This window comes from Melanostigma gelatinosum (assembly GCF_949748355.1).
Source record: "Melanostigma gelatinosum genome assembly, chromosome: 23".
Taxonomy (NCBI): domain Eukaryota; kingdom Metazoa; phylum Chordata; class Actinopteri; order Perciformes; family Zoarcidae; genus Melanostigma; species Melanostigma gelatinosum.
In genome coordinates this window covers 1,832,068-1,858,005 of record NC_136656.1, presented here as the reverse complement: position 1 = coordinate 1,858,005, position 25,938 = coordinate 1,832,068, and the positions used below count along the sequence as shown (strand labels likewise).

The 25,938-nt window shown below is 43.7% G+C and overlaps 1 protein-coding gene across 1 annotated transcript; it reads right to left on the bottom strand.

Annotated features, from left to right (window-relative positions):
- Nucleotides 1–298: 298 nt before the first annotated feature.
- On the bottom strand, nt 299–4,219 carry LOC306796755 (guanine nucleotide-binding protein G(q) subunit alpha-like; the record flags this gene model as incomplete). The annotated part of the gene is made up of 7 exons (XM_079295825.1): nt 299–489; nt 727–880; nt 1,193–1,322; nt 1,494–1,622; nt 1,810–1,964; nt 2,782–2,966; nt 4,084–4,219. The coding sequence occupies 7 exons, from the start codon at nt 4,217–4,219 to the stop codon at nt 299–301; spliced, it is 1,080 nt and encodes a 359-aa protein (XP_079151951.1).
- Nucleotides 4,220–25,938: the final 21,719 nt, after the last annotated feature.

Genomic DNA, 25,938 nt, shown 5'->3' with positions numbered 1-25,938 from the left:
TAGTCTGAGACCTACAGAAGTCCCTTATCGTTGGAGTGACACACGTAATGGCCCCACTGATGCATGCTGTCAACATATATTATGAACGGTAGCCATTACCTGTTGTACCACAGCAATCAGTTCAATGTCCATCCTCCTCTTGATCTCTGACTCCTCACTCAGGCAGTTTAATTCATCAGGACACTTCATCACAGCTCGATCCATCTTCAAAGGGTCCTTTGATCGAAAGCTCTGTAGCTTCTCAATGTCCTGCGTGAGGTTCACCGCCGATGACCTCCAGCAGCAGCACCGGCTTCCTTTAAGCGAACCTGTAGTCCATCAGGTAGCTGCACAGGATGTGGTCCCTCACCGCTCTGAAGACGAAGCGAATGTCGTTGGTGTCGGTGGCACAGGTGAAGTGGGAGTAGATGATTCTTTTCTCGTTGGGGTTGAGACTGACGAACTTGTCCAAGATGAACTGTTGCGCTGCCTTGACGTCCCTCTGGGGACCTGGTGGAAGGAGACCAGGGCAGAGACGGCACATTAAACCAGCTGATGTTCTGAAACCAGGTTGTTTTATTGCTGAACTATTCAACTTTTCTTCTTTAAAAATAATACCTAGTGTCCCTTTTATAGACTCATCAATTCTAAGTGAACCAACAACAGATAGCTGTTTGATTAGACGACTATAAGATACTCAAAACAGAAGTCCCAGCATGCTCGGCTGCATGTTTCGCTTCCTCTCACCATCGTATTCAGGAAAGTAGTCGACCAGATGCGAGTGCAGGATTTTCTCCTCCAGTAAATCTATCTTGTTGAGGAACAGCATGACTGAGGACTTGTGGAACCACCCGGAGGTTATGATGGTCTGGAACAAAGCCATGCTTTCCTCCATGCGGTTCTTTGAGACACACAAACACCTGAGCATGAGCAGAGCTATGGAGTCACACATCGCGTCACGCAGCAGGACTTCAGCAGTGATCGTCTGTGTGAGAGGTTCACTTTGTTGAGCAGAGTGACTAAAGAGCGCCCCCTGCAGGTGAACTATGCGCACTGCTTCAAAGGTTTATCAGTGTGTCCAGGAGGAGAAACCAGACGAGTGCTCCACTCGAACTCTAGGTCGTCATCTCCACCTAAACCGTTTTGGCTCTAAATGACACAACATCCCTTATCGGTGGAGATCAGCTGGTAGTTTATTTCGTCGGCGTCTCACCTCTTTGGTGGACTCGACGAGGACCTGGTCGTACTCGCTGATCGCCACCAGGAACATGATCGAAGTGACTGCCTCAAAACAATGAATCCACTTCCTCCTCTCCGAGCGCTGGCCGCCCACATCCACCATCCTGCAGCCACAGATTCAAACACATCGTCATATCAACACTTTACAGTATTACTCCTGGTGTTTAGGGCCTAACCCTAACCCTAACCCTGCCATGCTTTAATGCTACACCTGACACATTTTACCCAAAGGTAAATCTGCTTCATGAAACCTGACGACGGCCTGAAACACTCGCCTGAAGCCCACGTTCTCCAGGTCAAAGGGGTACTCTAGGATCCCCGTGGTGGGCACCCTGACCCGCAGGACGTCCTGCTGGGTTGGCAGATAAGAAGCATCAGAAATTCTGTGTACGTCATTCAGGAAGCTGTTGAAACAGGAGGACGGAGTCAAGAAGATGGAAAGCGGTCAGAGGGAGGAGAATTTAAACTTCAGTCAACAACCTTAAATGGAGCAACACTGAGCCTTCTGAGTGCATTAAACAGACAGCAGGCAGATGAAGCACTGGAGCATTTTTGAGTGTCTGAGGAGTCACGGCTTCTGTTCACACTCACTATTCAGCAGAGTCTGACAGCTGGTATTTCCTCTTCAGACTGTAGCATTCCTGAATCCCCGGGTCGGTCCACAGGCTCTGGATGGCCTCCACGTAAGGGCTGGTTAACGTGGTCACCCGCACCACATCGACGCCGCCGACAATGCTGCCGTTTGCCTGAACGACAGATATACAGATGGATGTATGACGTCATATTTGTGCTATTGTAGTGTTGTGAAAGATCAGGGACGTGTTGATGTCACCGGGTTTAAATCACGTTACAGATGATGAAGGTACGGAAGCCCTGAGAGGAAGTACGAATTAGTTTTTTTGTGTGAGAAAACCAAGGTTTTGCAGGATAATGTGTAATAAAAATGTAATCTGTGAAACGAGTAAGGAGAAAAGTGTTGCCACGTGAACAGAGAAGTGTATGTTGTTGTAGTACTCATTTTGGCCACAAGAGGCTGAAGTGTAACCCTAACCCCATGTTGAGTCCTGAAACCAGACATGAGTCACTTCCTGTTTCAACACAAACAGCACATCTTGTAGAATGTGTCTGTGATGTTATATTTAACTCCACATTGTAGGCAATTAGTCTGACATCGTACAGTGAAGGACGCGTACGGGACGTCTTCAGCTGTCTGAACGTGGTCTGAAAGCTGCATGCAGCCGTCATCTGGATCTGACAGGATGAGTTCCACTGTTATTGAGCGGTCAATGAGGAGTCATCAGGCTGTCGGTGCTCTCTGCGGCTCAGTCGATGTGACGTATGTTGGGCTTCCTGTGCTGGTTTGAGGACTGCAGACTGTGACTGGGTGCAGGAGGACGTCCTGGTGTTTTTTGGCATACTGCATTTGACATGAATACCTTTCTGGCATACTAAATATTATGGGTATTGGAACTATGTCTGGGTATCGGTACTCGATAACCGTGAAGCACGAACACTCTCCTGTTGAACAGCGTGTGAAGCAGAGACAGACACAGCGCGGTCTACCTGGTTGTGTTGGTACTTGTAGGAGATCTGCAGGGCGTCCATGGCCTGGATCAAGGCCTGCATGGCCGTGAAGATGTTCTGGTAGATCAGCCTGGCGAAGCCTCTCTTGTCCTCGTCGGAGTAGCCGCGGCCGTGGATGATCCTCATCTGCTTGATGAAGGTGCTCTTCCCACTCTCACCAGTTCCTAAGACCCCAACAGATGCACAACATCCTGCTCACGAACGCGCCGATGTGTTGCAGAGAGAAGAGCTACGTCGAGTTCTTCTGCAGTCTTGCACTCGCGCTGCATTCATAATCATCGTCTGGGTTTCGTCTCGTCGGTCTGATGTTTATACTTGAGTCAAGTTCTACAAGCAGCATTTTGTCACGTTAACGGTGTCTGCCGGTAAAAGGCTGAACTAGAAGAACCCGACCAAGCTGAATGTATTTAAGGAGCCAGAAGCTGCAAAATGAGAAGCAGAGATTCAAATCTCTTCAAATTAACACCTAAAGCTCAAATCTGGCAACTTTACTGCACAACAGAAGAGTTGGAGGCAGGAGGACGACCGCTCGCATGCGCCGTCTGTTCAAAGACGTCATAAACATTCGTTAAACATGCTTCAGTGGTGTAGCTGCCCGGTGGTGTATCTCTGGAACATTAAAGATGTGAGGAGAGAAGATATCTTGACTTCAGTTCAGTGAGTCGGCTGTTAGCAGACGATGGTTCAACGTAAACAGGAACAGCGGCTGAAAACGTCGGTGAGAGAAGTTAACAAACGCTTTGAGAGTCACAGAAACATTTTAAGAAGATGGAACATCTGTGTCTCGTTGTCTTTTGCATACAAATACAGTTATATTAATCATATACACAGTGTATTATTGGAACATTAATCAGTCTAAATCTACTTATTTATCTCATTTAATTGTCTGTTTTCAATTTAGCTCAAATATTTCAGTTTCCACTCCCTTTTATTGTCTATTTACATGAGATATGTATTTATTTTGTTGAGCTTCATCTCTTGTATGAAAAGTGTTTTAAATATAGTTATTTATTATTATTATTATTATGTAACATCTATAGTTCCTATATTACAGATTAGGATTTTACATAAACAATTATTTTATAAATGAATGCAATGATATAAAAACAGGAAATTAAATATTTAAAATGAGCAACAACATGTAGATGCATCAGTAATAATCGTCCGATAGTATAACATATGTAGTGATGTGAGTTTGTCTGTAAGTACATGTATTTTCTAATACTTTAAACATTTTGAACGCAGTATTTTGTGCAGTAGGAGTATTTCTTCGTCCCTCACCGAGCAGCAGCAGCTTGTATTCCCGTCTGGAGTCTCTCATCTCGCGGCGGAGCTGCTTCTCGATCTCATCGTTGATCCGGCGAGCCTCTCCGGCCTCCGGGCTGAGGCAGCAAGCCCCCACGGAGCTCAGAGTCATCGCTCCTCAAGACACTCTGCTTCCTGTCCTCAAGACACTCTGCTTCCTGTCCTCAAGACACTCTGCTTCCTGTCCTCAAGACACTCTGCTTCCTGTCCTGAAGACACTCTGCTTCCTGTCCTGGGAGACACTCTGCTTCCTCTCCTGTGAGACACTCTGCTTCCTGTCCTGAAGACACTCTGCTTCCTGTCCTGAAGACACTCTGCTTCCAGTCCTGGGAGACACTCTGCTTCCTGTCCTGAAGACACTCTGCTTCCTGTCCTGAAGACACTCTGCTTCCAGTCCTGGGAGACACTCTGCTTCCTGTCCTGAAGACACTCTGCTTCCTGTCCTGAAGACACTCTGCTTCCTGTCCTGAAGACACTCTGCTTCCTGTCCTGAAGATACTCTGCTTCCTGTCCTCAAGACACTCTGCTTCCTGTCCTGAAGACACTCTGCTTCCTGTCCTGGGAGACACTCTGCTTCCTCTCCTGTGAGACACTCTGCTTCCTGTCCTGAAGACACTCTGCTTCCTGTCCTGAAGACACTCTGCTTCCAGTCCTGGGAGACACTCTGCTTCCTGTCCTGAAGACACTCTGCTTCCAGTCCTGGGAGACACTCTGCTTCCTGTCCTGAAGACACTCTGCTTCCTGTCCTGGGAGACACTCTGCTTCCTGTCCTGAAGACACTCTGCTTCCTGTCCTGGGAGACACTCTGCTTCCTGTCCTGGGAGACACTCTGCTTCCTGTCCTGGGAGACACTCTGCTTCCTGTCCTGGGAGACACTCTGCTTCCTGTCCTGAAGACACTCTGCTTCCTGTCCTGGGAGACACTCTGCTTCCTGTCCTGGGAGACACTCTGCTTCCTGTCCTGAAGACACTCTGCTTCCTGTCCTGGGAGACACTCTGCTTCCTGTCCTGGGAGACACTCTGCTTCCTGTCCTGGGAGACACTCTGCTTCCTGTCCTGGGAGACACTCTGCTTCCTGTCCTGAAGACACTCTGCTTCCTGTCCTGGGAGACACTCTGCTTCCTGTCCTGAAGACACTCTGCTTCCTGTCCTGGGAGACACTCTGCTTCCTGTCCTGGGAGACACTCTGCTTCCTGTCCTGGGAGACACTCTGCTTCCTGTCCTGGGAGACACTCTGCTTCCTGTCCTGAAGACACTCTGCTTCCTGTCCTGAAGACACTCTGCTTCCTGTCCTGGGAGAGGAAACAACTCAAAGTCCGTGAAGCAGCGACTCGTTTCACTTCATCACGAACAAAGCCGTTCTCCAGGACAAATACAAAGGAAGCTCACGTCCTCTGGGTCCAGTTGTGTGTGTGGTCCTCTGTGGGTGGACCATGAGACAGAGGGATGTGCTCTGATGGGAAACCGTGTCGTCGCCCCCCTCTGGGTACACGGAGAATCCTCCCTAAATGTCCTCCTACCAAAGCAGGAGTTATACAACAGCAGACAGTGACTGTGATGAACCTTTAACTGGTCCTGAACCAGTCTCAGTGTAGTCCTGATCCTCTATGAACCAGTCTCAGTGTAGTCCTGATCCTCTATGAACCAGTCTCAGTGTAGTCCTGATCCTCTATATGAACCAGTCTCAGTGTAGTCCTGATCCTCTATGAACCAGTCTCAGTGTAGTCCTGATCCTCTATATGAACCAGTCTCAGTGTAGTCCTGATCCTCTATGAACCAGTCTCAGTGTAGTCCTGATCCTCTATATGAACCAGTCTCAGTGTAGTCCTGATCCTCTATGAACCAGTCTCAGTGTAGTCCTGATCCTCGATATAAAATTTTTACGGTTCGATAAACAATCCAACTAAAAGTTGTTTAAACTTCTCAGACTCCGTTCTAATCTCTCTTCTTATATTTAATGTTTTGCTTTATAGTTGAAGTACATAGTATATATATACTATACATAGTATAGTATATATGTACTATGTATAGTATATATGTACTATGTATAGTATATACTATACTATGTATAGTATATATATACTATGTATAGTATATATGTACTATGTATAGTATATATATACTATACATAGTATAGTATATATATACTATGTATAGTATATATGTACTATGTATAGTATATATGTACTATGTATAGTATATATGTACTATGTATAGTATATATGTACTATACATAGTATGTATAGTATATATATACTATGTATAGTACATATATACTATACATAGTACAGCGGCTCTAACAGAATGAAATGTTCGATGCTTTTACTGTGAAACACGTCCTAACTTTTCTTTTACTACATGAATAAATCATAACCGTATATGTTGCATTTTACTGCACGAGATGTTTATAGTTTTTCTAATTTTCAACTATTTACATACTGTTGGTAGTTTAACAAATATATATATAATATACTCTGAGTATGCTGCTCAGAAACTTGTGATACTTTTTAAAAAGTTAAATATGATCCGTTACATAAACTGATGCCTGTCATAGAAATAGAATAGAATTTATTAGTTGTCATATACATGTACACGAAATTTGAGCATCAGAAGTAAGTACATATTTTTACAGATTACTGAGAGACAAAAAACGTTTCACTCACTTTCCTCAAGTCCCAATTTAAATATGTATTCATAAAACAGTCTGACACTGTGTGACTCCCTCCGGAGTGACATTACCCTCGTAAAGTAATGCTCATTTTCCCTCTGCAGCCGTCTGCTGTCTGTCTGCAGCTCAGTGTCAAAGTGTGCAATAAAAACACACCAAGTAGTGATTTTTTTCTTTGCAGGGAAGTCAAAGGGTCACATGTCTCTGGTTATGCTGCACATCCAGACTTTACTCACAAATACAATGATTAGAATATGACGTGCATTATTTTACATTAAATGAAGCAGCATCATATCAGAAAGGAAAGCTCCGCCTTGTAACAAATGTGAAGCACATTTAAACACATTGTGCTTCACTTAAAGTACATTTGAATGCAGGAATACTGTGGTATTAATACTTCTACTGTTAATAGTTACTGTGACTAAAAGCTGTTAAGTCACGTGATTCAATGCTTATGTTTTCATCTGAGTAAGTTATCGTTCTGAACATTAACAAACAGCTTTTCTTTGAAACATACAAACAACAAATAACGGATAATAAATAACAGATATCAGTAACGGGCAAAAAAAATGAATTAAAATATAAAAGGCCAGTTTACAAGACATTCATGCTCCTCAGCAGCATTTCAATGAAGACCATCAGACAGTGATGAAGACGAGGAGATGAAGACCAGACAGTGATGAAGACGAGGAGATGAAGACCAGACAGTGATGAAGAGGAGGATGAAGGAGGAGATGAAGACCATCAGACAGTGATGAAGAGGAGGATGAAGGAGGAGATGAAGACCATCAGACAGTGATGAAGAGGAGGATGAAGGAGGAGATGAAGACCATCAGACAGTGATGAAGAGGAGGATAAAGGAGGAGATGAAGACCATCAGACAGTGATGAAGAGGAGGATAAAGGAGGAGATGAAGACCATCAGACAGTGATGAAGAGGAGGATAAAGGAGGAGATGAAGACCATCAGACAGTGATGAAGAGGAGGATGAAGGAGGAGATGAAGACCATCAGACAGTGATGAAGAGGAGGATGAAGGAGGAGATGAAGACCATCAGACAGTGATGAAGAGGAGGATGAAGGAGGAGATGAAGACCATCAGACAGTGATGAAGAGGAGGATGAAGGAGGAGATGAAGACCATCAGACAGTGATGAAGAGGAGGATGAAGGAGGAGATGAAGACCATCAGACAGTGATGAAGAGGAGGATGAAGGAGGAGATGAAGACCATCAGACAGTGATGAAGAGGAGGATGAAGGAGGAGATGAAGACCATCAGACAGTGATGAAGAGGAGGATGAAGGAGGAGATGAAGACCATCAGACAGTGATGAAGAGGAGGATAAAGGAGGAGATGAAGACCATCAGACAGTGATGAAGAGGAGGATGAAGGAGGAGATGAAGACCATCAGACAGTGATGAAGAGGAGGATGAAGGAGGAGATGAAGACCATCAGACAGTGATGAAGAGGAGGATGAAGGAGGAGATGAAGACCATCAGACAGTGATGAAGAGGAGGATGAAGGAGGAGATGAAGACCATCAGACAGTGATGAAGAGGAGGATGAAGGAGGAGATGAAGACCATCAGACAGTAATGAAGAGGAGGATGAAGGAGGAGATGAAGACCATCAGACAGTGATGAAGAGGAGGATGAAGGAGGAGATGAAGACCATCAGACAGTAATGAAGAGGAGGATGAAGGAGGAGATGAAGACCATCAGACAGTGATGAAGAGGAGGATGAAGGAGGAGATGAAGACCATCAGACAGTAATGAAGAGGAGGATGAAGGAGGAGATGAAGACCATCAGACAGTGATGAAGAGGAGGATGAAGGAGGAGATGAAGACCATAGATAACTCCTCTCACTGCGCTACGACCAGCTGTGACTGAGCAGCTCATTCAGACATCAGATCATCACAACGAGACCTTCAGACGCCGCTTTGGACCTCCGACCTCCGACCTGAGAGACCAGAATCATCTGAGTCTATAAGGAGAGAACCACTGGATCTAGTTCAAGAGAGAGAGTCACTGGATCTAGTTCTGTAGGAAGAGAGTGACAGAAACCCCAACAACCACCCAGCAGAGCTACTACTATCAGTCCCAGTCCACAGTAGAGGACGATCCATCCCCGTCTCTCAGGTTGTGATGGACTTCCTGTCGGTGAAGCATCTCTTCCTCCACTTGTTGAGTTTGGTGTCTCAGGTTTGGGCTGAAGCCTCTCTGCTGTAAAGAGACCAAACAAGTCTGAGTCATTGATGAGAAGAAACAACATCTCACTACAACATCAACGAAACGTCCCCAACAGATGAAACTGGAACATATTTCACAGATCCTGTAAGAAGGAAGTGTAACGACAACAATCAGGTTCTTTTCATCAGGAAACTACTGAATCGACTCACCTGTGACGTTGAGGTGACAGTCCCTAGAACTCCAACCATCACCTGTGGTTACACCACACAGGTAAAGACCTGAGTCATCAGTCCTGAGTCTGGACATGTGGAGTCTGAGTCGTCCTTCTCTGAGGACGTCTTTGTCAAACTGGACTCGTCCTGCAAACCGTTCATGCTGAGACTCTGAGACCTCGACACCTTTATGAAGTTGAAACAGGATGAAGGGTCTGAGATCAGTCAACATCTCACAGAAGATGTTAATGGACTTGGGGGAACCGTCTGTTCTGGTCTTGAAGGTCCATTCCAGAGTGACGTTGTGGTTCTCCTCTGCCTGATAGGATCTCTGTGTCACGTTCACTACTAATGGTCCTGTTGAGGAGACAGAGAGGGAGAGTGAGGAGCAGACTAGGGTTGCACGGTGTATCGATACTAAAAAGGTACCGCGGTACCTGTACGTTAAAAACGATACGATTTTGCATATTTTTAGTTTCGATACTTTATTAAAATAGCGCGCGATCAGAGCGCACTGGCTGCAGGCCTGCAAGGGGGCGTGTCTGCAAGGGGCGTGTCTGCAAGGGGGCGGGGCTGCAAGGGGCGGGGCTGCCCAGCGCACTCACAGCAAGTGATCACAGGAGAGACATGCAGGAGCTTTTACCGACTGTTCTCGGCTTCTTGGAAAACAAGATGCCAGAAGTATCATCTGGAAGTACTTTGGCTATATTGCAGACAGTGAAGGAAAGCCCACTGACCGACAGAGACCCGTCTGTGAAACGTGTTTCAGAGCCACAGAGACCAAGTGAGGCAACACGTCTAACACGGCAAATCACCTTCAGACAGACACCCCCAACCTTTCAAAGAGTTCAAAGAACGACGGGTCAGCAAACGTGATTATAAACATGAACACCCCCAAGCTCACCCATAGACAGCTAACACGAGGAGCCTTAGCCTAGTTTGACAACAAGCCTACATGATCATGAGGTCACAATGCAAACATACATTGAAACAATAATTGATGTCTCCCTGAGACATTGCGCTGCACGCAATCAACCATACACTGCCGCAATTCTGCAATTACTCGCACACAAACCACGTCTGGAAAAGATCTCTGCCGATCTGCGTTTTATAGTGTACGCCTTGCACGAACTCGGCCCCGGAAGAAATGGCGATATATTGTGCAGTCCATTTAAAACCATTAAAAGCATCAAAACATAAGGCAAAAGAAAAGGAGATTTAACAGCAATTAAGAACAGTGTAAGAAATAAAATGCAGTAGTAAAATGCAGAAATCCAGGAAATTGATTAATATATGAATTGAATGTGGTTCAATTAAAGGCAGCAAACAGAAAAGTCTTCAATCTTGATTTAAATGAGCTGAGGGTCTCAGCAGACCTGCAGCTTTCTGGGACTTTGTTCCAGAAATGTGGAGCAGAAAAACTGAACGCTGCTTCTCCATGTTTAGTTCTGACTCTGGGAACAGAAAGTAGATCGGTGCCAGACGACCTGAGGGGTCGGGATGGTTCATAAGGTAGCAGCAGATCAGAGATGTATTTTGGTCCCAAACCATTCAGTGCTTTGTAAACCAACAGCAGGATTTTAAAGTCAATTCTTTGTTGGACAGGAAGCCAGTGCAAAGACCTCAGAACTGGAGTGATGTGATCCACCCTCCTGGTCTTAGTGAGGACTCGAGCTGCAGCGTTCTGAATCAGCTGCAGCTTTCTGACGGACTTTTTACAGAGACCTGTAAACACACCGTTACAGTAGTCCAGTCTGCTGAAGATAAATGCGTGGACAAGTTTTACACATCCTGTTGAGACATAAGTCCTCTAATCCTTGATATATTCTTCAGGTGATAGGAGGCTGATTTTGTAATTGTCTTGATATGGCTGTTCAGGTTGAGGTCTGAATCCATAACTACATCTAGATTTCTGGCTTGGTTTGTGGGTTTTAACATCAGTGACTGAAGCTGAGCGGTGATTTTCAATTGTTCGTCCTTGGTACCAAACAAACATGAGATTGTATCGAATTCTGGTATCGTATCGAAGTCATAATTTTGGTATCGTGACAACCCTAGAGCAGACTAACTGACGTCACCATGAGAGCCTTTAAAGTCCACCTGGAGATGTTTACTGATGCTGAGCTTTAGAGACACAAAGGTATGAACAAGGTGCATGATTGTAACAATAACTAGAGTCATGTTGAAGTGTGTTGGTGAGGCTGAAGGTGTGTTGAGTCTGTGGAGAACAAAGTGAAGCTGTAAACTAACCAGAGACACAGGAGGTCAGTGTGATGAGCAGCAGGATGCTGCAGATCATCTTCTCCCTGTGAGAGGAGACAGAGGACCAGAGTCACCAACACATCACAGGTCAAGAGACACCAGCTACAGTCTGTGGTCTCTGCAACACGTCTTCTTCTTCTGTGGTTCTGGTGACAACATGACTGACACCAAGAGAGGAACCACTGCTGTGCTTCTGTCACTAGATGGAGCCAGTTAGGAACATTATGATTATTACTCTGAGGAACAATGAGGAACTACACTGGACTGGTTCCACATGAATGCCACAATAACAGTAACAAACAGGAAGCTGTGGTCCTGTAGCTCACTGCAACAAAACATCACCGCACCAATCTCAGTTTACTTGATGTCTGTTCCTCTGTGTGACAGTAGACTGTTTAATAATCATGTATTTATGGTTGAACCTCCATATTATTCAGATGTAATTCTCATGTATTAGTTTTCTGTCTAGACGTGATTTCTGGTAAAAAGATCAACCAGCAGGTTGGAGTCCAATGAACCAGAAACACACAGACATGGATCTCACTGAAGGTCTGACAGATACAATTAGAGCTTTATCAACAATACTTATTGATTTTATGACGTCGTTTTCATGAAGAGACACTGAACTCAGTGGACTCTGAGAATAATCTTCAGGTGGAGAATCAACATTATTGTCTTGTTTCCTGTGTGATTGTGACTCTGCTAGAAAACGTGTTGAAGTGAATCTAAACATTCTCCGCACGAGAGGACGATCACGAGCACCACATGTAAAGAACAGAACATCTGCTGACGTTTGGTCCACATGCTATGGAAGCCCACTTCCGTCACTGTGAGGAACACATAAAGGTCCTGAGTGTTCTCTCATGATCTCGACTTACTATCTCATAACAATGAGATACAAAAACATGACATGAAAAACCCTCTCATGGTCCTGGAGAGACGAGCATTTACACTTCCTGTTCCGAGCATGTCACAGTGAGTTGTGCAATGTTCTGCAGCACCCACGTCACCCTGAGAGCGTTTAAAACCAAGGAGGAAGTGAAGTGAGTAACATCAGGTCACGCTGTCAGACTGCCTCATTGAATACATTGATGACCTGTGACCTTATCAAATACATAAGAAGCCTTTCTCACAACTAAAATAAATCAACGTGTCAAAGTGAATCCGTCTCTTCAAAAGAATAAACACAAAAGTAAAATAAAAGGTTAAAATGTATGAAATGAGAATAATTAATGCGCCATTTTGAAGAAAACTTTTACTTTCGGTATTACCGTTATGCTCCGTTGACGTGTGTAGGTGAAGTCTCTGGAGTTACACCGCAGGTACCCTGAGACCCTTAGACCCGAGAGACCCGAGAGACCCGAGAGACCCGAGAGACCAGGACCCACAGACGGACTGGAGCTGGTCTCTATCGCTGTGTGAACCAGAACACCGCGCAGAGTATTAAAGACAGGTAGACCTGGTAGATCCTTGACTGGGACGTGTCCCTGAGCAAGACACTGAACCCCTAACGGCTCCCCGGGCGCCTGTCATTGGCAGCCCACTTTGCAGACCCATGCCTATATACAGGGATGGGTCAAATGTCTGTAGTCACGTCTTCTTCTTCTGTGATTCTGGTGACAGCATGACTGACACCAAGAGAGGAACCACTGCTGTGCCTCGGTCTCATTTCTCTTTACTTCGTGCTGACAGTGGCAGAATGTCAGCGTGTCTTGATATTTGTGATGTCACAGTGTTATCCAGCACATAACTGCAGTCAGCTAAAGATCACCGCACCAATCTCAGTTTACTTGATGTCTGACAGTAGACTGTTTAATAATCATGTATTTATGGTTGAACCTCCATATTATTCAGATGTAATTCTCATGTATTAGTTTTCTGTCTAGACGGGATTACTGGCTCAGTCCCTCAAACTAGAACACATTTAAAAGATCAACCAGACACAAAAGCAAACATGAGATAGTAACAGATCCATCATCATCATATCGTCTTGTTCTGTGTGTGATTGTGATGCTGGATTGAAAACACTCAGAGAGAGAAAGTCCTGCTGTTCGTTCCACTGATGAGGAAACAAGACGAAGCACAAGATACATGAATGATGATAACATCATCATCATCATCATTCATCAAACAGAACAACATATTAAACATGAACAAAGTATGAACTGCATGTTGGAGTTAAAGTGAGTTCGTCGTGAGGACTGAAAGTTTAAAGTAGAAGAAGGAGGAGCCTACCTGTGACTCATCATCATGAACACTGAGTCTGTAGAGATCAATGATTCACTGGATCAATAAGTCAGAGAGAACATCTTCAACAGGACTCACCTCACTGACTGACTGAGAGTCTCTACTGTCTCTAAACCGATCACATGTGAGGCTGTTTCAGTTCCTTAAACATGGGAAACTTCTCATGCTGACAGACTTCTCCTTTATGTCTTTATGCCTATCTGTGAGGTTGGTCATGCACGTCTGTGGTTTTGAGAATATTGTGAACCAGGACCACAGCTTCATGTTTGTTATTGTGGCATTCATGTGGAACCAGTCCAGTGTAGTTCCTCATTCTTCCTCAGAGTAATAATCATAATGTTCCTAACTGGCTCCATCTAGTGACAGGAACACAGCAGTGGTTCCTCTCTTGGTGTCAGTCCTCTGGTCAGCCATGTTGTCACCAGAACCACAGAAGAAGAAGACGTGTTGCAGAGACCACAGACTGTAGCTGGTGTCTCTTGACCTGTGATGTGTTGGTGACTCTGGTCCTCTGTCTCCTCTCACAGGGAGAAGATGATCTGCAGCATCCTGCTGCTCATCACACTGACCTCCTGTGTCTCTGGTTAGTTTACAGCTTCACTTTGTTCTCCACAGACTCAACACACCTTCAGCCTCACCAACACACTTCAACATGACTCTAGTTATTGTTACAATCATGCACCTTGTTCATACCTTTGTGTCTCTAAAGCTCAGCATCAGTAAACATCTCCAGCTGGACTTTAAAGGCTCTCATGGTGACGTCAGTTAGTCTGCTCCTCACTCTCCCTCTCTGTCTCCTCAACAGGACCATTAGTAGTGAACGTGACACAGAGATCCTATCAGGCAGAGGAGAACCACAACGTCACTCTGGAATGGACCTTCAAGACCAGAACAGACGGTTCCCCCAAGTCCATTAACATCATCTGTGAGATGTTCACTGATCTCACATTCTTCGTCCTGTTTCATCTTCATGAAGGTGTCGAGGTCTCAGAGTCTCAGCATGAACGGTTTGCAGGACGAGTCCAGTTTGACAAAGACGTCCTCAGAGAAGGACGACTCAGACTCCACATGTCCAGACTCAGGACTGATGACTCGGGTCTTTACCGGTGTGACGTGACCACAGGTGATGGTTGGAGTTATAGTGACTGTCACCTCAACGTCACAGGTGAGTTGATTCAGTAGTTTCCTGATGAAAAGAACCTGATTGTTGTCGTTACACTTCCTTCTTACAGGATCTGTGAAATATGTTCCAGTTTCATCTGTTGGGGACGTTTCGTTGATGTTGTAGTGAGATGTTGTTTCTTCTCATCAATGACTCAGACTTGTTTGGTCTCTTTACAGCAGAGAGGCTTCAGCCCAAACCTGAGACACCAAACTCAACAAGTGGAGGAAGAGATGCTTCACCGACAGGAAGTCCATCACAAGCAGAGAGACGGGGAAGGATCGGCCTCTACTGTGTACTGGGACTGATAGCAGCAGTAGTAGGAGCTCTGCTGGGTGTTTATTACGGTCTGTGTGGAAATCAACACGATCCAATTAATCACTCTCCTCCTATAGAGCTAGATCCAATGATTCACTCTCAGTCTATAGAGCTAGATCCAATGATTCACTCTCAGTCTATAGAGCTAGATCCAATGATTCACTCTCAGTCTATAGAGCTAGATCCAATGATTCACTCTCAGTCTATAGAGCTAGATCCAATGATTCACTCTCAGTCTATAGAGCTAGATCCAATGAATCCCTCTCCTCCTATAGAGCTAGATCCAATGAATCCTTCTCCTCCTATAGAACTAGATCCAATGAATCCCTCTCCTCCTATAGAACTAGATCCAATGAATCCCTCTCCTCCTATAGAACTAGATCCAGTGAATCCCTCTCCTCCTATAGAACTAGATCCAATGAATCCCTCTCCGCCTATAGAACTAGATCCAATGAATCCCTCTCCTCCTATAGAACTAGATCCAATGAATCCCTCTCCTCCTATAGAACTAGATCCAATGAATCCCTCTCCTCCTATAGAACTAGATCCAATGAATCCCTCTCCTCCTATAGAACTAGATCCAATGAATCCCTCTCCTCCTATAGAACTAGATCCAATGAATCCCTCTCCTCCTATAGAGCTAGATCCAATGAATCCCTCTCCTCCTATAGAACTAGATCCAGTGAATCCCTCTCCTCCTATAGAACTAGATCCAATGAATCCCTCTCCTCCTATAGAGCTAGATCCAATGAATCCCTCTCCTCCTATAGAGCTAGATCCAATGAATCCCTCTCCTCCTATAGAGCTAGATCCAGTGAATCCCTCTCCTCCTATAGAGCTAGATCCAGTGAATCCCTCTCCTCCTATAGAACTAGATCCAATGAATCCCTCTCCTCCTATAGAACTAGATCCAGTGGTTCTCTCCATATAGACAAAGATGCTTGTAGTCTCTCGGAGGTCGGAGGTCCAAAGAAGCGTCTCCTTAGATCTGAAATCTGGAGCGAAGTTAATTTTATTGAAATGCTGCTGAGAAGCATGAATGTCTCGTAAACTCTGGCCTTTTATATTTAAATGTATTTTAGTCTGTTACAGCTATCTGTTATCTATTGTCCTCATTGTAGGTATGTTTTAAAGAAAAGCTCAGAGTTTATTAATACCTATTAAATGAACCTTTATATTGATTTTACCAGCAGACTGTTTGGTAGCAGCTGCAAATTTACAAACCGTTACCTGAATAAACTGACCACTGATACTGTGACTCTAAATGGTAACTTTCTCACATGAAGTCATAATAAAGCTGAATAATGATTTATTTACAGCTTTTAGTAACAGCACTCAGAACGTTCATTTGTAGTAAAACTATTAATAGTGAATGTATTTATACCACACAGGTAAATTCCTGCGTTCAAATGTTACTTCAAGTAAAGAGTGTGTTATGTGTCGTCCTGTTCCTTTATGTCTCACTTTATTTTGCCACTTCAGTGTTTCCTTTTATTTTGTGTTGCTCACCTCTCCTCTCGTTTCAGTCTTCACTTCCTGTCTTTGTGCGTTTCCCGCCTTTGCTGTTTTTCTGCCCCGCCCCCTGATTGGATCCACCTGTGTCTAATCACCTGAACCTCCCAGTGTATTTAACCCCCGTGTTCCCCTGGTTCTGTTTGTAACAGTGTCTAAAGGAGGATTGGTTGTGAACTTGTATGATGCAGGAGTCTGGGGGCAGGAAGTGGAATTGGATTGAAGATTTTCTGAGATGTCGTTCTCAGCTGGCTGTACGGGACCGTAACACCAGACTAAGGTGAGCAACGTCGTCTTTACCGCGTCGGTTTATGAATGTTTCCTCAAATGTTCTTTTTCAGTGAGAGGCAGCAATGTGTTGCAAGACATCCAAAATCAATCTACGATGGTTCAGCACTTTTAACATTAATGTGATTTGAATACATAGTAGAATCAAACAAAGAAACAGCGGCCATTTAAAGTCTGTGCAGCAGTTTGTGTTGTTGAACGCAGCTTCAGTTCAAGCTTTTAGGAGCACTGGCATCTTGACTGGATGAACAAATGTGATTGGTGGATGAGTGGACTGCAGCTGGTGTGATTGGTCCGTCCCCTCCGTCTGATTGGTGCAAGTACCATCACACTATGTTCTCCATGTTGTAGATCGGACACGTTACCGCCGTAGCACCCTGAAGAACGGCCGGGTTTCCACGGACCAGGGTTTAGGGGCCAACGTGGCCGCCAACGGGATTGGCGTGGGGATGGTGGAAGCAGCCGGTTGGTCAGTTGATCAGTTTGGGGGAGGGGTGTCGCCCTCCAGAGCGTCTGAGATCATCAAGCAGAGCTGAGAGAACGACGGACCTTCGTCAGGAGCTGCTTCTCGATCTCATCGTTGATCCGGCGAGCCTCTCCGGCCTCCGGGCTGAGGCAGCAAGCCCCCACGGAGCGCAGAGTCATCGCTCCTCAAGACACTCTGCTTCCTGTCCTCAAGACACTCTGCTTCCTGTCCTGAAGACACTCTGCTTCCTGTCCTGGGAGACACTCTGCTTCCTGTCCTGAAGACACTCTGCTTCCTGTCCTGAAGACACTCTGCTTCCTGTCCTGAAGACACTCTGCTTCCTGTCCTGAAGACACTCTGCTTCCTGTCCTGTGAGACACTCTGCTTCCTGTCCTGGGAGACACTCTGCTTCCTGTCCTGGGAGACACTCTGCTTCCTGTCCTGGGAGACACTCTGCTTCCTGTCCTGGGAGACACTCTGCTTCCTGTCCTGAAGACACTCTGCTTCCTGTCCTGGGAGAGGAAACAACTCAAAGTCCGTGAAGCAGCGACTCGTTTCACTTCATCACGAACAAAGCCGTTCTCCAGGACAAATACAAAGGAAGCTCACGTCCTCTGGGTCCAGTTGTGTGTGTGGTCCTCTGTGGGTGGACCATGAGACAGAGGGATGTGCTCTGATGGGAAACCGTGTCGTCGCCCCCCTCTGGGTACACGGAGAATCCTCCCTAAATGTCCTCCTACCAAAGCAGGAGTTATACAACAGCAGACAGTGACTGTGATGAACCTTTAACTGGTCCTGAACCAGTCTCAGTGTAGTCCTGATCCTCTATGAACCAGTCTCAGTGTAGTCCTGATCCTCTATGAACCAGTCTCAGTGTAGTCCTGATCCTCTATATGAACCAGTCTCAGTGTAGTCCTGATCCTCTATGAACCAGTCTCAGTGTAGTCCTGATCCTATATGAACCAGTCTCAGTGTAGTCCTGATCCTCTATGAACCGGTCTCAGTGTAGTCCTGATCCTCTATATAAAATTTTTACGGTTCGATAAACAATCCAACTAAAAGTTGTTTAAACTTCTCAGACTCCGTTCTAATCTCTCTTCTTATATTTAATGTGTTGCTTTATAGTTGACGTACATAGTATATATATACTATACTATGTATAGTATATATATACTATACATAGTACAGTATATATATACTATACATAGTATATATATATACTATGTATATATATATACTATGTATAGTATATATATATACTATACATAGTATATATATATACTATGTATAGTATATATATACTGTACTATGTATAGTATATATATACTATACATAGTATATATATACTATACATAGTATATATATATATACTATACATAGTATATATATATACTATGTATAGTATATATATATACTATGTATAGTATATATATACTATGTATAGTATATATATATACTATACATAGTATAGTATATATATATACTATACTATGTATAGTATATATATATACTATACATAGTATATATATATACTATACATAGTATATATATATACATAGTATAGTATATATATATACTATACATAGTATATATATATACTATGTATAGTATATATGTACTATGTATAGTATATATATATACTATACATAGTACAGTATATATATACTATACATAGTATATATATATACTATGTATAGTATATATATATACTATACATAGTATATATATATACTATGTATAGTACATATATACTATACTATGTATAGTATATATGTACTATACATAGTACAGCGGCTCTAACAGAATGAAATGTTCGATGCTTTTACTGTGAAACACGTCCTAACTTTTCTTTTACTACATGAATAAATCATAACCGTATATGTTGCATTTTACTGCACGAGATGTTTATAGTTTTTCTAATTTTCAACTATTTACATACTGTTGGTAGTTTAACAAATATATATATAATATACTCTGAGTATGCTGCTCAGAAACTTGTGATACTTTTTAAAAAGTTAAATATGATCCGTTACATAAACTGATGCCTGTCATAGAAATAGAATAGAATTTATTAGTTGTCATATACATGTACACGGAATTTGAGCATCAGAAGTAAGTACATATTTTTACAGATTACTGAGAGACAAAAAACGTTTCACTCACTTTCCTCAAGTCCCAATTTAAATATGTATTCATAAAACAGTCTGACACTGTGTGACTCCCTCCGGAGTGACACTACCCTCGTAAAGTAATGCTCATTTTCCCTCTGCAGCCGTCTGCTGTCTGTCTGCAGCTCAGTGTCAAAGTGTGCAATAAAAACACACCAAGTAGTGATTTTTTTCTTTGCAGGGAAGTCAAAGGGTCACATGTCTCTGGTTATGCTGCACATCCAGACTTTACTCACAAATACAATGATTAGAATATGATGTGCATTATTCTACATTAAATGAAGCAGCATCATATCAGAAAGGAAAGCTCCGCCTTGTAACAAATGTGAAGCACATTTAAACACATTGTGCTTCACTTAAAGTACATTTGAATGCAGGAATACTGTGGTATTAATACTTCTACTGTTAATAGTTACTGTGACTAAAAGCTGTTAAGTCACGTGATTCAATGCTTATGTTTTCATCTGAGTAAGTTATCGTTCTGAACATTAACAAACAGCTTTTCTTTGAAACATACAAACAACAAATGATGGATAATAAATAACAGATATCAGTAACGGGCAAAAAAAATGAATTAAAATATAAAAGGCCAGTTTACAAGACATTCATGCTCCTCAGCAGCATTTCAATGAAGACCATCAGACAGTGATGAAGACGAGGAGATGAAGACCAGACAGTGATGAAGAGGAGGATGAAGGAGGAGATGAAGACCATTAGACAGTGATGAAGAGGAGGATGAAGGAGGAGATGAAGACCATCAGACAGTGATGAAGAGGAGGATGAAGGAGGAGATGAAGACCATCAGACAGTGATGAAGAGGAGGATGAAGGAGGAGATGAAGACCATAGATAACTCCTCTCACTGCGCTACGACCAGCTGTGACTGAGCAGCTCATTCAGACATCAGATCATCACAACGAGACCTTCAGACGCCGCTTTGGACCTCCGACCTCCGACCTGAGAGACCAGAATCATCTGAGTCTATTAGGAGAGAACCACTGGATCTAGTTCAAGAGAGAGAGTCACTGGATCTAGTTCTGTAGGAAGAGAGTGACAGAAACCCCAACAACCACCCAGCAGAGCTACTACTATCAGTCCCAGTCCACAGTAGAGGCCGATCCTTCCCCGTCTCTCAGGTTGTGATGGACTTCCTGTCGGTGAAGCATCTCTTCCTCCACTTCTTGAGTTTGGTGTCTCAGGTTTGGGCTGAAGCCTCTCTGCTGTAAAGAGACCAAACAAGTCTGAGTCATTGATGAGAAGAAACAACATCTCACTACAACATCAACGAAACGTCCCCAACAGATGAAACTGGAACATATTTCACAGATCCTGTAAGAAGGAAGTGTAACGACAACAATCAGGTTCTTTTCATCAGGAAACTACTGAATCAACTCACCTGTGACGTTGAGGTGACAGTCCCTAGAACTCCAACCATCACCTGTGGTTACACCACACAGGTAAAGACCTGAGTCATCAGTCCTGAGTCTGGACATGTGGAGTCTGAGTCGTCCTTCTCTGAGGACGTCTTTGTCAAACTGGACTCGTCCTGCAAACCGTTCATGCTGAGACTCTGAGACCTCGACACCTTTATGAAGTTGAAACAGGATGAAGGGTCTGAGATCAGTCAACATCTCACAGAAGATGTTAATGGACTTGAGGGAACCGTCTGTTCTGGTCTTGAAGGTCCATTCCAGAGTGACGTTGTGGTTCTCCTCTGCCTGATAGGATCTCTGTGTCACGTTCACTACTAATGGTCCTGTTGAGGAGACAGAGAGGGAGAGTGAGGAGCAGACTAGGGTTGCACGGTGTATCGATACTAAAAAGGTACCGCGGTACCTGTACGTTAAAAACGATACGATTTTGCATATTTTTAGTTTCGATACTTTATTAAAATAGCGCGCGATCAGAGCGCACTGGCTGCAGGCCTGCAAGGGGGCGTGTCTGCAAGGGGGCGTGTCTGCAAGGGGGCGGGGCTGCCCAGCGCACTCACAGCAAGTGATCACAGGGGAGACATGCAGGAGCTTTTACCGACTGTTCTCGGCTTCTTGGAAAACAAGATGCCAGAAGTATCATCTGGAAGTACTTTGGCTATATTGCAGACAGTGAAGGAAAGCCCACTGACCGACAGAGACCCGTCTGTGAAACGTGTTTCAGAGCCACAGAGACCAAGTGAGGCAACACGTCTAACACGGCAAATCACCTTCAGACAGACACCCCCAACTTTTCAAAGAGTTCAAAGAACGACGGGTCAGCAAATGTGATTATAAACATGAACACCCCCAAGGTCACCCATAGACAGCTAACACGAGGAGCCTTAGCCTAGTTTGACAACAAGCCTACATGATCATGAGGTCACAATGCACACACACGTGCACTAAATGAAACACAATTGATGCAACATGGCTCCATGCTGGTGGAGCCTGAGGCTGGATCTTCAGCTAATTATTTTTATTTTTAGTTAAGGAAAAATAATTATTCCATGAATTAAGATAAAACATGAAGTGAAAACATCAAACTCACCATGCAGTAAATTAAGCATTGTTTCCCCCCCCCCCCCCCCCCCCCACTCACCCAGACAGTCAGACAGATGGCAGCAGAGCAGCAGCGATCATTGGAACCTTGTAGTTCATTAATATCTTGCTGTAGGCTGATACTAATATTAATGCCATTTGTTAAGTGTTCAGAAAGCAGGGCAGGAACAAGCTGGTAAAAAAGGGAACCGTACAGATGTTTTATTTATTACTAGTACAGATAAATATAGCAGTATTGTAAGGCAAGGCAAGTTTATTTGTATCGCACATTTCAACAACAAGGTAATTCAAAGTGCTTCACATAAAACCATTAAAAGCATCAAAACATAAGGCAACAGAAAAGGAGATTTAAAAACAATTAAAGAAACAGTGTAAGAAATAAAATTCAGTAGTAAAAAGTAAAGGAGATTTAAAACATACATTGAAACAATAATTGATGTCTCCCTGAGACATTGCGCTGCACGCAATCAACCATACACTGCCGCAATTCTGCAATTACTCGCACACAAACCACGTCTGGAAAAGATCTCTGCCGATCTGCGTTTCATAGTGTACGCCTTGCACGAACTCGGTCCCGGAAGAAATGGCGACATATTGTGCAGTCCATTTAAAACCATTAAAAGCATCAAAACATAAGGCAAAAGAAAAGGAGATTTAACAGCAATTAAGAACAGTGTAAGAAATAAAATGCAGTAGTAAAATGCAGAAATCCAGGAAATTGATTAATATATGAATTGAATGTGGTTCAATTAAAGGCAGCAAACAGAAAAGTCTTCAATCTTGATTTAAATGAGCTGAGGGTCTCAGCAGACCTGCAGCTTTCTGGGACTTTGTTCCAGATATGTGGAGCAGAAAAACTGAACGCTGCTTCTCCATGTTTAGTTCTGACTCTGGGAACAGAAAGTAGACCGGTCCCAGACGACCTGAGGGGTCGGGATGGTTCATAAGGTAGCAGCAGATCAGAGATGTATTTTGGCCCTAAACCATTCAGTGCTTTGTAAACCAACAGCAGGATTTTAAAGTCAATTCTTTGTTGTCAGTGCAAAGACCTCAGAACTGGAGTGATGTGGTCCACCCTCCTGGTCTTAGTGAGGACTCGAGCTGCAGCGTTCTGAATCAGCTGCAGCTTTCTGACGGACTTTTTACAGAGACCTGTAAACACACCGTTACAGTCGTCCAGTCTGCTGAAGATAAATGCGTGGACAAGTTTTACACATCCTGTTGAGACATAAGTCCTCTAATCCTTGATGTATTCTTCAGGTGATAGGAGGCTGATTTTGTAATTGTCTTGATATGGCTGTTCAGGTTGAGGTCTGAATCCATAACTACATCTAGATTTCTGGCTTGGTTTGTGGGTTTTAACATCAGTGACTGAAGCTGAGCGGTGATTTTCAATTGTTCGTCCTTGGTACCAAACAAACATGAGATTGTATCGAATTCTGGTATCGTATCGAAGTCATAATTTTGGTATCGTGACAACCCTAGAGCAGACTAACTGACGTCACCATGAGAGCCTTTAAAGTCCAGCTGGAGATGTTTACTGATGCTGAGCTTTAGAGACACAAAGGTATGAACAAGGTGCATGATTGTAACAATAACTAGAGTCATGTTGAAGTGTGTTGGTGAGGCTGAAGGTGTGTTGAGTCTGTGGAGAACAAAGTGAAGCTGTAAACTAACCAGAGACACAGGAGGTCAGTGTGATGAGCAGCAGGATGCTGCAGATCATCTTCTCCCTGTGAGAGGAGACAGAGGACCAGAGTCACCAACACAGCACAGGTCAAGAGACACCAGCTACAGTCTGTGGTCTCTGCAACACGTCTTCTTCTTCTGTGGTTCTGGTGACAACATGACTGACACCAAGAGAGGAACCACTGCTGTGCTTCTGTCACTAGATGGAGCCAGTTAGGAACATTATGATTATTACTCTGAGGAACAATGAGGAACTACACTGGACTGGTTCCACATGAATGCCACAATAACAGTAACAAACAGGAAGCTGTGGTCCTGTAGCTCACTGTAACAAAAGATCACCGGACCAATCACAGTTTACTTGATGTCTGTTCCTCTGTGTGACAGTAGACTGTTTAATAATCATGTATTTATGGTTGAACCTCCATATTATTCAGATGTAATTCTCATGTATTAGTTTTCTGTCTAGACGTGATTTCTGGTAAAAAGATCAACCAGCAGGTTGGAGTCCAATGAACCAGAAACACACAGACATGGATCTCACTGAAGGTCTGACAGATACAATTAGAGCTTTATCAACAATACTTATTGATTTTATGACGTCGTTTTCATGAAGAGACACTGAACTCAGTGGACTCTGAGCATAATCTTCAGGTGGAGAATCAACATTATTGTCTTGTTTCCTGTGTGATTGTGACTCTGCTAGAAGACGTGTTGAAGTGAAACTAAACATACAAAAACATGACATGGAAAACCCTCTCATGGTCCTGGAGAGACGAGCATTTACACTTCCTGTTCCGAGCATGTCACAGTGAGTTGTGCAATGTTCTGCAGCACCCACATCACCAGAGGAAGTGACGTGAATCACATCAGGTCACGCTGTCAGACTGCCTCATTGAATACATTGATGACCTGTGACCTTATCAAATACATAAGAAGCCTTTCTCACAACTAAAATAAATCAACGTGTCAAAGTGAATCCGTCTCTTCAAAAGAATAAACACAAAAGTAAAATAAAAGGTTAAAATGTATGAAATGAGAATAATTACTGCGCCATTTTGAAGAAAACTTTTACTTTCGGTATTACCGTTATGCTCCGTTGACGTGTGGAGGTGAAGTCTCTGGAGTTACACCGCAGGTACCCTGAGACCCTTAGACCCGAGAGACCCGAGAGACCCGAGAGACCAGGACCCACAGACGGACTGGAGCTGGTCTCTATCGCTGTGTGAACCAGAACACCGCGCAGAGAATTAAAGACAGGTAGATCCTTGACTGGGACGTGTCCCTGAGCAAGACACTGAACCCCTAACGGCTCCCCGGGCGCCTGTCATTGGCAGCCCACTTTGCAGACCCATGCCTATATACAGGGATGGGTCAAATGTCTGTAGTCACGTCTTCTTCTTCTGTGATTCTGGTGACAGCATGACTGACACCAAGAGAGGAACCACTGCTGTGCCTCGGTCTCATTTCTCTTTACTTCGTGCTGACAGTGGCAGAATGTCAGCGTGTCTTGATATTTGTGATGTCACAGTGTTATCCAGCACATAACTGCAGTCAGCTAAAGATCACCGCACCAATCTCAGTTTACTTGATGTCTGACAGTAGACTGTTTAATAATCATGTATTTATGGTTGAACCTCCATATTATTCAGATGTAATTCTCATGTATTAGTTTTCTGTCTAGACGGGATTACTGGCTCAGTCCCTCAAACTAGAACACATTTAAAAGATCAACCAGACACAAAAGCAAACATGAGATAGTAACAGATCCATCATCATCATATCGTCTTGTTCTGTGTGTGATTGTGATGCTGGATTGAAAACACTCAGAGAGAGAAAGTCCTGCTGTTCGTTCCACTGATGAGGAAACAAGACGAAGCACAAGATACATGAATGATGATAACATCATCATCATCATCATTCATCAAACAGAACAACATATTAAACATGAACAAAGTATGAACTGCATGTTGGAGTTAAAGTGAGTTCGTCGTGAGGACTGAAAGTTTAAAGTAGAAGAAGGAGGAGCCTACCTGTTACTCATCATCATGAACACTGAGTCTGTAGAGATCAATGATTCACTGGATCAATAAGTCAGAGAGAACATCTTCAACAGGACTCACCT